At 41.3% G+C, this 13,105-nt stretch overlaps 1 protein-coding gene across 1 annotated transcript in view; it reads left to right on the forward strand.

Moving 5' to 3' along the window:
* SCN11A (sodium voltage-gated channel alpha subunit 11) overlaps positions 1–13,105 on the forward strand; it is an 84,657-nt gene that overhangs the window by 56,967 nt on the left and 14,585 nt on the right. Inside the window, exons 20-24 of the mRNA XM_014859596.3 lie at positions 3,445–3,618; positions 8,197–8,298; positions 8,789–9,055; positions 10,019–10,072; positions 12,688–12,829. Coding sequence (XP_014715082.2) covers positions 3,445–3,618; positions 8,197–8,298; positions 8,789–9,055; positions 10,019–10,072; positions 12,688–12,829 — 739 coding nt within the window. The remainder of the gene's footprint in view (positions 1–3,444; positions 3,619–8,196; positions 8,299–8,788; positions 9,056–10,018; positions 10,073–12,687; positions 12,830–13,105) is intronic.

The raw sequence follows: 13,105 nt of genomic DNA on the forward strand, positions 1-13,105 counted from the left end.
CTTGAGGATAGGATTTTGCACAACAACTTCTGGAGTCATGCTCCAACTGGGAAATCCCAAAGCCAAAGAATTTACCTGTGGGGAAGCATGGCAAAAACCAGCACTTTATTTGCTTACTTAATAAATGTGGTATCTTTATTTCTTTAATTATGAATTTAAACCAAATGACTTTAAATCCTATCGTATCACATACTTAGAAAATTTAACTAAGTGTGTCCTGTTTGAAGATTAAGTTGTAGATTTAATTTATTTTATTCTCTATACATATATTTTTGTGCTCCTCTGAATTGAATCTTTTCCTCACTGGAGCTTAATGGTATAAACTTTTGTTTAATCCTATTGACTCTTTTTTTGATAAGTAGCCTTTGAAAATGTCCTAAAGGGCCAGAAGGGAATATACTTTTTTATAGAAATTATGTCTTATCTTTACCTCTTTTTTAAATTTCAAGTGTATGTCATCATATTTCGATTCCTGTGTAGATTGCATCATGGTCACCGCCCAGAGACTAATTCTCATCCATCACCACACGTGTGCGCAGTCAGCCCTTTCACCCTCCTCCCTGCCCCCTTTCCCCTCTGGTAACCACCAATCTAAGCTCTGTATCTACATGTTTGAAAAACCAGCACTTTGAAGAGGCTATTGGAGTCTGGCCCTTGACCCCAGGGCTGTTCATCATTCTAGAGGATTTCTAGACATTTTCTCTCTATCCTATGTGTTTCCTTCTCTAGAACGCTCCCACCCTCTCTTTTCCTGGAGACCATAGTACCGATTTCTAAAAGGTAAAACATCAGGAGAAGGCTACAGAGACCAGATTAGGATAAAATAAGTTGTCCTGATATTTTCCACCACTAGTGATCCTTTGAGAGGAGGGACAAAGAGATGCTGATTTATGTGCATGACAGATCCTTCTAAATTAAGGGGTGGGTGTCCCAGTGAGGTCTGGAAATAGCTCTGACTCCATCAGCCTCCGTAGCCATGTGGTCATAAACTCCTTCCTGCTCTCCCTCCTCACCTTTTGGTCCTTCCTGCCTCCTCTTCACCCCACCCCCTCCCCCCTTGGGAGATAGTATCTTCTCTTTTGTCACCTACATGTTTCTCTTTCTCCCTCCCTCCCCTTCTCTCTTGTATCTCCCCCTAAAATGGCCATAATAGAGAACTAAATTCTCTTACTATTTGTTATGTAAGTGAATGGACTCCTGAGTTCTCCTTTATTGATTTGGAGTCACAGAACATTTCACAATAAGTCAGTAGTAAATGGAAGGGACAAGGAAATGGCTTGCTCCTTCACCACTATCTTCCCGGTTAGTGTTTTACACCCATATAATCTCTAGGTGAAAGAAAATGAGCACATACTGGGGCCCACCAGAGCCTATGATCAACAGATATCTCCATTATTAGTTACTGCAATGTAAATTATTCCTCAAACAAAAAAGCGAATTTCTCTAAAACTATCCCACAGAACTTCCTTTTTATTGCTAACCCTTGATCTAGGGTTCCCTGTCATCTTCTGGTGATTATATTTTCACCAGCTGTCTACTCTTATTCAAGTGGTAGGTTTCTTTCATTTATTCCTCAGTGGTAATTGGTGTCTACCAACCCCTGTGCTGGCCAGTAGAAAAGCAATGGTGTTGTCAAAAGGCTACAGACACATGCCCCGTGGTGCCATACAAGAAAATTTCTAATCAGAGAAGTAGCAGAGGGCACACAATCTTCCTGGTTCTCATCTGCCTTCAGATGAGGCCAGTGTAGGCTGGGCAGAGCAAGGCTGAACACACAATACAGAGGGCTCCAGAAGAGGGATCTAGGCCCTGTTTCACTATACGTATTTGTACAGAAATGGAGACAAAAAACATTTAGTCCCCTGCCACTGTATGTGGTATATGGACCAGCAGCCTCGGTGTCACCTGGAAACTTGTTAGAAATGCAGAATCTTGGGCCCACCCCAGACCTGCTGAACAGAATCTAGGTGATTTGGGGCTCGTTAGAGTTTGAGAAGCTCCGGTCTGTGGAGCTATATAATAATGGGGGCTTCCTGGATTAGGAAATGGCCTCGTTATAATGTGGGAGACTCCAAAGCTCAGTTACTGATATCAGTCTGCTCTTCCATTGAGCAAACTCAGACCTGCTGAGCCAGCTTGTTGCTAAGTTTCCAAAATGAGAGAAAATAAGCTTCCAAAAATATTCAGATTTGTCTCTCCACAAGAGGAAAATACACAGACAAGAACCCTAACTTCTAGGAGCTTGGAGTCTAGTAATGAAGATAGATGGAGTCCAGGCAATTACAGACCAGGGCCTCAGTGCTACCGTCAGAGAAGCAGTGGGTGACATGAGGCCATGTAGGATGGGCACCTAACTCAGTCTTGGTGGAAGAAGGACACTTTCCTGTAGAAAATATTAGCTAAATGGAGATCTAAAGGCTACTGAGGAGCCAGCAGGACAGATGAGGAGAAGGAGGGCCTTCTCCAGTCAGATGCCCACTTGGGAGTTGGAAGTGAGACTGTCTTACTCGTTTGCGTTCTTCTTCCTCAGGGCCATGAAGCTATGGATTACCTTAGTCCCTGGCAGCGGGGCTGATTTCTTTCTTGCCTTCAGTGTTTACCCAAATGTCTTGGCAGGTTTAGTGCCGGGGCTCCTTCTCTCTATTTTTTCATCCTCAGCAACTCTGTAAGGGCCAAAAGGACACTTATACTGTAGTTATATAGACCCTGAAGAATTACACACACACTTTGGGTGAGCGAAATGTTTAGATGTAGCATGAAAAAGAGTCTCTCTGAATGCTAGGATGTCTCATTTTCATAATCACACTGAATGAATGTTTAATATTCAAAGTAATTTGTACTGGGAGCTCTAGACCAGAGCTTCCCAAGCTTTTGCATGTCACGGTGCACATACAAAATGATCACATCTGTAGGGAACACTAGGGTAAATGGATAAGGCTGTTGGGTGGAAGATGATGTGACTCAGGGTTGGCGGGATCTGGAGTGTGGGCTAAGGTGTTTGGACTGGATGTTATAAGCAATGGAGAGCCACTGAACGGAGCCTCTAAGGTAACTAGAAGGATGAAAACGATGTGTATGCCTCTAGGTGGTTCTGGAAAAGTTGGCAAGATATTGTTGGCAAGAGTTGAAAGAATTAGGAAGACCAGGAAATGATGTGGTGAGCCATTAGGGAGATGTTTTTATAATTCCAGGGGCCAGTGATGAGAGCCTAGAAGTCTATAGTGGTGACAGAGGTCTAGAAATAGGATTTTCCTTCTTCCAGTTTTACTTACTCAAGCAATTGATTCCATTGGAAAAGTTCAGCCTTAATGCTTTTTGAGTAAAACTTCATCATCAAGAGAGATACTAGTTTATTCAGATAAGGGAGAAAAATAAAAAGTAAAGTTAACAAGGAGTTCTGTGCAAATATTCAAACTGGCCTATGGCTATGCTTTATCATTTCAGGTATTTGAAGATATTCACCTTACTAACAAACCCAATATTCAAGCATTACTTAATTATACTGACAGTGTTTTCACATACATTTTTATCCTCGAGATGGGTCTGAAATGGGTGGCCTTTGGATTTGGGAAGTATTTCTCCAGTGCCTGGTGCTGGCTCGATTTCGTCATTGTGATTGTAAGTTTGCCATCTCTGTATCCCATGCAGGTAGGGATGGAGGATGGGGTGGGATAGGGGATCATATAGGAGCTGCTGTGCCTGTATGCCTCATGTGGGTGCCTCTCCAAGAATTTTTCTTCACAGAACTTGTAAGTAGTTGTCATTTATCCAAAGTTCTGCCTTTCCGGGGTCCCCTTCCTCTTACACTGCATTTCATATGCTTACTACCCCAACCCTTTCTGTGATGGCACTCATCCACTTCTCTCTATAAGCACTGCTCATGTATGATGTATACCTGGAATAACTTGAGTATCCTCCGTTTTCTCTCCTCCTTCCAACTTTCCATTTCTTTTTAAGACTTGTAAGCAGGTCAGCAGCCAACAGACTTGGCTGCTCTCCATCTTGATTGTCAAGCAACATAAGAGGATTATTCACATACGTTCTTTCACTTAGTCTGCACAATGTTACGAGTTAAACAGAGTTATATATCACCCACCACGTTCCAGACAAAGAAACCTGAAGCTCAGATGATCAGCAACTTGTTTCATGTGAAACTGGGATTCACACCTTGGTCTGTGTGATGCTAAGGCCGATAATAGTAATGGTAGATTACATTTATTGAGTGCTTTCTCTGCCAAGTACTCTGCCGTATACTTCAAATACATTTTCTCTTTCAGTTATCACAGTCAATCCAGGTGATAGGTACTATTATTTTTCTCATATACATAGAAAGAAACTAAGTCATAGAGAGGCTAAGAAACATGTTCAAGATTGCCCAGCTTGAAGTGGTGGAGGTGAGACTCAATCCTAGTAAGTCTTACTCCAAAGACCTTGATTTTAATATCCATATCTTCTACCATGAACTAATTATTTAGCCTTTGTCCTTGCTATTTAAGGAAATAGATATCACAAATGTATAAACATAAGCCATGCGGTCAGCACACCCTGCTAGAGAACCATAATATTGTTGGTAGATACAAATAAGCAATGTGGTTCAGGCATTTTAGAAAGGCATCAGTGCCATAGACGCTCCAATAGAAGTCAAAAAATGGAATAAAAACATCCACGTGTTTGTTAACCCTATCAGTTTCCAGAGTGCAAATCACTCTGCACTCGTTATCTTATTAGATTATAGTGAGGAATCCATGATAGTGGACAGATTATTGGTATCTCCCTTCTAGGGACCCGTGGTTTCCTCACCTAAACTTAGGAGACTGGTCCTAAAGCTACCTTGTCTGTTCTCTTTCTGTGTAACCTTAAGAAAAGTGCTTCCCTCTTTTGACATAAGTTTTCACATGAGTAAAAATGAGAGTGTTGACTATAAATTGCCCAAATTTGACCAGATACAAAATGGAAAGCCTAAGTATTTATAATATAACAATAACTATTTAAAATATCAAAACAGGAGTCCAATACCACACTGCCAAAAAAGGGCACCAGGCCCAGATGGTTGGACAAAGTTTTACCAAAATTCCAAGGAGTAATACTATATAGTGAATGTCTGAACCCCCAAAATTCATAGGTTGAAACCTACTCCCCAATGTGTTGGTTTTTGGAGGTGGGGCCTTTGGGAGGTGATTAGGTCCTGATGGCAGAGCTGTCATGAGTGGGACTAATGCTCTTATAAAAGAGACCCCACAGAGCTTCCTCACCCCTTCTGCCATGTAAAGACACAGGGAGAAGAGGTCCCTCTATGAACCAGGAAGCAGGCTCTCTCCAGACACTGACTCTGCTGGTGCCTTGATCTTGGACTTTCCAGCCTCCAGACTATAAGACATAAATTTCTGTTATTTATAAGCCAGCCACATTATTGTATTCTGTCATAGCAGCCTGAACTAAGACAAGCAGTTAACACAACCTTATTCAGATTGTTAGAAAGAAAAGAAAACGAAAGGCAGGTTGCAGATGTATTTATTGAGACAAGTATAACATTGATAACAAAATGAATGCAGCAAAAATGAATAAAACAAAAAAGAAATAATCTTATGATTATATATCTTTGTAAATCCGAGAGAAAGCTCACAATAAGTGTGGTACACTATTACTATCATTAGCTTTAGCATCATTCAGAACAAGGTATGAATCCCAATTCCACCTAAAACAGGTTACTGATCCTCTGAGCTTCAGGTTTCCTTGTCTGTAACGTAGTAGGTGATACATGATGCTGGTTAATTTGGAACATTACTGTGCAGCTTAAATGAGAGAATGTATGTGAGTAACACTTTTATGTTGCTTGTTAATCAAGATTGTATAAAATGATCTTTATAATTTTGGAGTATAAAAATGGAAACAAAACCACAAAAATATATGTATGAATTCAACTATATCAAAATATAAAACTTTTGTTTTTCTATTCAACAATATCATAATTATAGTTAAAGACAGGCTAAAGCCCAGAGACAGTATTTGCCGTACACATAAGAGATCATTATTATCCACAGTATATAAAAACTCCCTACAGGATAATGAGAAAAAGACAACCCAGCGTAACAATGGGAGAAGGATGACAGGCAATTCACAGAAGAACTCGAGTTGCAAGTAAATGTATGAAGAAATACATGTTAGTTATATCACCACTTAGCACAGAAGTGCATATTAAAATGAAAGACTTCTTTTTACTTATCATATTGACAAAAATTTTAAAATTGGATAATATCTATTATTGAGAAGGACATAGGAAAGTGGAGTCTGTAATCACTGCTAACAATTTAATTGGTACAGTCATTTTGGGGGAAGTTTTGCACTAAGTAAAATTACATATGAGTCTGATTTACAATCCAGAAATACTACCTCTAGTTATAAATCCAGGCAAAATGCTTGTGTATGTACTCAGGAGAAATGCACGTGTCTGTCCAGTTTGCTGTTGTTCATAAAAGCAAAGAAATAGAAATAACCTACATATTCACGAAGGGGTAATGGATTTCATAGTCATAAAATATGAATATTCATGAATATGCTGTGATATTTCCCAACAGTTAAAAGGAGCAAAGTATAAGCATATATATCAACATGATGTATCTCAAAAATATAGTTCAGACAGATAAATGCAAGTTAGATAGAAAAAAAAATAAGATAAAACTGGCAGATTTCCCACCCTGAAGAATGCTGTAGAGTGGGAAAGAAGGTGGGTGTTGTTATGTCTATGTGTCTCATCGAAGCCTCGCAGTTTGGTGGAACAGAGACGGGGTGAAATTCCAGGTGAAAAGATATACAGTGTCCCTCTAGGAACACTTCTTCCCCACCCATGATAACAGTCATTTGGTAAAGTCAGAAGAGCCGCTAAACTCTGACATCCTTTTCCCTCTCGCTAGGAACAAGGTAGAAGGAGTACTTGGGGGAACAGCTGCTTAAATAACTCTCTCAACAGACAATGCTATCACAAGCAAAAGGCCTATTTTAAAAACCGTTATAAATAAAAACATTTTGAATTGATGGTGATTTTAAAAGAAAATTGATTACAAATTTTAAAATCTGGCTATTCTGTCATATTAACTCACTTAATTTCTCTCAATTTGCAAATTTTTACTGCAATGAGCTTGGCAAGATTAGTGGGGGGTGTTTTTAGATAACAGTGAACTTCGACATCAGCTTAGTCAGGAGTACCATAATTCACTTCCTGTCTCGCTGAGCAACTCCCCTTCCAAGCTGAGCCTCTGAAGGCTGCATAATCAATAAGAGAGAACGGCTGAAAATCTACAAATGGTGGTCATCAGCTTAAGTTTAGCATATTAGTTAAGTTTTAATTTAGTATATTTGCAGAGCTTTCCAATCCTCAGTCCTGTCCCATTGGGAAGAAGCATGTTCCGAGAGAAAATTGGATTTAATTTCCCAAAAAGGAGCTATTTGAGGGAGGGAAAATTTATTATTTCTTTGTAACTTTTTATTTTGATATCATTTCAAACTTAGAGAAAAGTTGCAAGAAATAATGTGGAGAAGGACTCCTTATACTCTTTCCCCAGATTAACCAGTTACTGACGTTTTACTCCATCTGCTTTGTCATTTTCTATTGCTTTTTTCTAAACTGCTTGAGATTAAGTTGCAGGCACCATGCCCCTTTACCCCTCAACATTTTGGGGTGTATTTCTTAAGAATGAAGATATTTTCTGACACAGTCACAGTACAATTATCAAAGTTAGGAAATTTAACATGGTCCAATACTAAAACCCACATCCATTTTCAAATTTTGTCAATTGTCACAACAAGGTCCTTTATGACTAATTCTCTCTACCCACCCACCACCACCTACCCCTCCCCCCAATCCATGTTCCAATTCAGGACCCCTCACGACATATCATTGTCATGTGTCTTTGGTTTTCCTTAATTTACAAAAATTTCTCAGTTTTTCTTTGTCTTTCATTAAACAAATAATATAAATGCATCATTCTCACCTGTATGGGCTCTAACTTTGCCAGACAAAGAGAAAAATAGCCTCTCCACCTGCCGTCCCCTTTCCAGGAGGGTCTGGCTGTTTTCTGTGTCTGGATAATCCATCGTGGGCATGAAGCATCTGTCTCTCAGAATGAGGACTCTCAACCCCATACTGGCTTCCCTGAGCATCAAGTCAGTTGCACTACCTGTGGCATCTCTTCCCACCAGGTCTCTGTGGCCAGTCTCCTTGACTTAAACGTCTCAAAGTCCTTCCGGACTCTCCGAGCACTGAGGCCCCTGCGAGCGCTGTCCCAGTTTGAAGGAATGAAGGTACGTTCTTCAGGTGGATGGGAGGAAGGTGAACTAGCAGGGAAAGGTGGAGAGGCCAGTGGCTCTTCTTCAGCTGGGCTTCCCTTACATTGCCAATCTTTTCCTGTCCTTCTTTCCATCTAGCTCACTGCTTAGAATCTGAGAGATGGGGAAAAGTCTAAGATATGGTCTCCATCCTAAAAGAGCTTCTGTGACAGCACTGAGATGGGCTCTGGCTTCCCTTCAAACCTAGGGCTGTGTCCCATAAGTCTCTAAGACCATCACTAGAGGACACTTCTCAAGTGATCCTTGGTGACAACAGAAAGACCCATTATGTATAGAGCTGAGAGCAGGGCTTGCCGTGGGGTGAGGGGTAGGGGAGTAGGGGGTGGAGAGTAAAGACGGAGCTCCAAGAGATCCAGCCTTGCACGTCATGCCCATCCTGGGAGGATCAAGAGCTTGGTGAGTCCCACAAATCTGTTATGTTTTCCTTCTGTTTTGTTTCCTTAAGGTGGTAGTTAATGCTCTCATGGGTGCCATACCTGCCATTCTGAATGTTTTGCTTGTCTGCCTCATTTTCTGGCTCATATTTTGTATCCTGGGAGTAAACTTCTTTTGTGGAAAATTTGGAAGATGCGTTAATGGAACAGAAATATCAACTATAAATTACAGCTTCATTACAAACATAACCCACTGTAAAAGTGAAAATTTCTCCTGGGTCACCCCAAAAGTCAACTTTGACAATGTGGGAATGGCTTACCTCGCCCTGCTGCAAGTGGTAAGTACCGTTGCTATGTTTTTCACTCTGAGGGGAGAAAACTTAAAAGAATCATTAATCATTTCTCAGCTAATAAAAATACAGTGCCTCCATGAGATAATACAATCAAATCCCAATTCCTCATGTGGGAGCCAATCCCCTCTGGAATTGTTCCCCACTGAGCATCTCCAACTTTTTAGTCTACTGAGCCTCAACATCCAAGTGATGCCTCTGTAAGGGGCTGTGTATCTCATCTTGTCCTTTGTGGAGCCTTGCTCTCCAGAGCTCCAGCCAGAGAGAAGTGGAGCCTCAGATGCTAAGCCACACCATTAGTAACAGTTCCCTGTTGGAAGTCAGTCCTGGGTCAAACGACAGTTGCCAGGTCTTGGACAGACACTGCAAGCTATGTAGCATCAGAAAAGAGCCTTGACCAGCTGATGTCTGGTTAAGGCTCTTTCCAGCAGTTGGACCATAGCTTCTCTGGCAATTTTTTTTTTTTTTTTTGAGGAAGATTAACCCTGAGCTGACTACTGCCAGTCCTCCTCTTTTGGTGAGGAAGCCTGGCCCTGAGCTAACATCCGTGCCCATCTTCCTCTACTTTATATGTGGGACGCCTACCACAGCATGGTGTGCCAAGCAGTGCCATGTCCGCACCTGGGACCTGAATCAGTGAACCCTGGGCTGCCTAGAAGCGGAATGTGTGAACTTAACTGCTGCGCCACCAGACCGGCCCCTCTAGCAATTTTTAAGGCAGAAATTTCTTTTGTTTTTAGACTTTTTATCTTGTACAAATGAAGAAGAAAAAAACCAAGATAGCCATCCTTGAATTCATTTCTACTATTCTTTTGTTGGACAGTCTGTCCTGGAAGGGTGGAACATCATCTTATATACATCTGCCCACTGGACCTCGCTTGCCTTTGAGTTGCATTTGCCTGTTGACAGCAAGTCTATAATTGTGATCGTATTTCTTTGCTTTTGTTGCAGGCAACATTTAAGGGCTGGATGGAAATTATGTATGCAGCTGTTGATTCCACAAAGGTGAGCTTGTGTTCTACAATGTTCTATAGTGCTCATGTCAAATATCATGACTATATGGAACCTCCTTCTTCACAGTTCCAGTGGCCAGGGTTCTTTGCCTTGTTTCCCTTGAGAGAAACACTATGAAACAGGGATAAAAAGGGTTCCTATTCATCCTCCCAAGAGTAGTGCATCCTAATGTGCTCTGAAGTCCAGTCCTCTTTCTCCATAGTAACCAAAGAGAAACCACTCATGTAGGAGGCTGAGCCAGAAACAACAGAACCACAGGATGTCTTGATTTTCCTCTCCTACCATTTCTCCAACTAGGTGGACAGGCAGAAGCCAAATTTCAAAGGGTACTTTCCCTTAGCTGGGAAAACATTAAGATTGGACCAGGTCTGAGCAAGAGAGACTCTCCTATGGCTCCAGGCTCCCCAGAGGCTAAAGGGGTTTCTGATGATTGTCAACTGTTAAATTGCAGTTAAATAAAAAGTATCATGGATTCCCAAAGTTGGGAGAATACTCAGCAATCTGTTCCATGTCTATTTCCCAGTTGGAAAAATTGAGGAATAGAAAGGAAGGGTGTTGCCCAAAGCCAAAGCATGAGCAAATAGTTGAATCAAGAATGGAATTAGCATTGTTTATTTTTTCCCTATCATCACACCTGTGTGTGCTGTTCTGTTTGAGAGTGCAGAGTTAATGCTTAACACATAGTAGGTGTTCAATACGTGTGAGATGGTAGAAGCAGTAGAGGTGGTGTGAGTAGTGTTATAATAGTAGTAGAGGCAATTTATAACAAAGGAAATGTTTTAAAATATTAACGTGCTCATTTTTTAAATCTGTTTGAGTACATGACCTTCACCCTAGTTTACCTTAGGCATCCATCTCTCTTGAAGTGGAGGTGGGGGATGGGAAGGAAATCTTATGCAGGTGTATGATGGAAGAGGTGTGTGGCTTATATATGTTCCCTGAGTGAATGATAAGTGGTGGAGGAGCGTGGAGGGGTGTCTGTCCTGATACTGGTCCTGGCATAGTCTAGCTGGTGGGTGCTGGCTTCTGGCATAATGGCCCTTGTCTTTGTAGCCACAAAACATCCTGTTGGTCTCAAATATTGAAGCTGTGACTGGTGACACCATGGGCCTTTCTCCCCTCTTGACTCCTCCTGGTCTCAAACACTGATTCTTTGCCATATCCTCCACATGGTCCATAGCCCTGCAGTCTATTCCCATCCCGTGCTATGAAGCCCACTATGGCAGGCCCATGGCTATCAACCCCATGTCCAAATGACATGAGAACTGAAAAAGGTTCAAGAGACCTCTCTGTCTGATTATATGACTCCAGACTCTTCAGTATCCTAGGCCTTCCCAGCAGCAGTTTCCTCTTAGAAAAATACACAAGTTGAACCAGAACATCCTCTTTGCCCTCCATATTCCCCTCGGTTTGCTGGGCTCCAAGTCCCTCTCCAAATCCAAAGAGGGAGAATCAGGACACACATCTCATGGCTCTGATGTCCTCTGTCTCTCTGTTTCTTTTTCTGACAATTCTCTAGGTACAAGTGGGGTGAGCTTTTGTTCTTCCCTCTTTCTGTCTGAACTTCCCTTTGCAAGACTATCAGCCCACTGCATAATCTTATTTTAAATGTCAGATGCTGAATATTAATTCTTTCTGTCCATTGTATTGTTTCCGTGCTAATCCCTATCCTTGATTCAAACAAGTGGATGCCTCAAGTCAACTAGGACTAAGGTCAGGTACTCTTCAAGGCAAAAGAGAAACCTAGGATTTTCAAATATTTACCTGTATTATGCAGTCTATTTGGTGGTTGTTGAATCACAAATATCAGAAATACTTTCAACAGATTACAGAGCTATCAGCACTCATAGCTGTATCTTTGAATGTGATCAGGGGATAGAAAAGAGAAATCCTCCTGCCACCTATCCCCAAACTGCATAAAGCCAAGGACAATGTGAAGAACTTGGCAGAAAGGAATCTCTGATGCTTTGGGTCACACCTTGAGCTGGGGGAGTTTGGTTGTAGTCCATTTGTGTGCATTCCAAAGCTTGATTATTCATTCATTCACTCACTCATTCATTCATTCATTCATTCAGTGTGTACTGAGAATCTACATGTCACAAGGTAGAGTAGGCACTAGGAATTCAAGAGGGACAGGACATAAGCACAGACTAAATACAACAGTGGGCTCTATATGAGGATATAGCTGTTCAACAAGAGTTGATAGTCAGTAACCTCTGCCTGAGGTGAGCATGTCCCTTCTCTGGTGGCCTCATCTCAGTCTGGCTCCCTCCAATTATGTGTCCATGCAGACATCCTAGAGACCTTTTCAAAGGATACACATGATCATGATACTCCTCTCTCTCACAGCCTTTCGATGATTCTTCATTGCTTAGGAGAAAAAGCCTAACCCTCTGGCTACACCCCCTCCCCACTGCATGGCACCACTCAAGCTGTACTAGGAAACTGAAAGAAGCGCTCCCTGCAGGGGCCAAGGCTGTCTGGAGGAGGCAGTGTAGTTAATGCTGCTGCTGAGAAACACTTTGGTCTTTTGATAAGACAGTAAAAATGGCTTATATTTTCCCCCAGTAATTGTTTTCTTCTCTCATTTAAAAAATCCCTCACAGGAATGGGAACAGCCAAAGTTTGAGCACAACAAATACATGTACCTTTACTTCGTAGTTTTTATCATCTTTGGTTCATTCTTCACTCTGAATCTCTTTATTGGTGTTATTATTGACAACTTCAACCAACAGCAAAGAAAGATAAGTATGGGGGTTGTCCTGATTTGGTATTTTCACCTCTCTTCTCCAAAGGGCTTGAATGGAACATAATTCTGGTCTAGATTATTATGCAAAGTAGCCTTTATCATCTGCATAAGAACAAAGAGGAGACCACCTGGAGAAGATTCTTAAAGATATGGCTGAAAAGGGACTGAAAACAGCTGGGTTTTATTAAATCATTGTTTTCACTGTCCATTCTACCCTCTTAAACAAAGGATGTTGTTGAAGTTGAAGCTTAATAGAAAGACAACTACCAGGATTA

The sequence above is a fragment of the Equus asinus genome, chromosome 21 (genome assembly GCF_041296235.1).
Source record: "Equus asinus isolate D_3611 breed Donkey chromosome 21, EquAss-T2T_v2, whole genome shotgun sequence".
Classification (NCBI taxonomy): domain Eukaryota; kingdom Metazoa; phylum Chordata; class Mammalia; order Perissodactyla; family Equidae; genus Equus; species Equus asinus.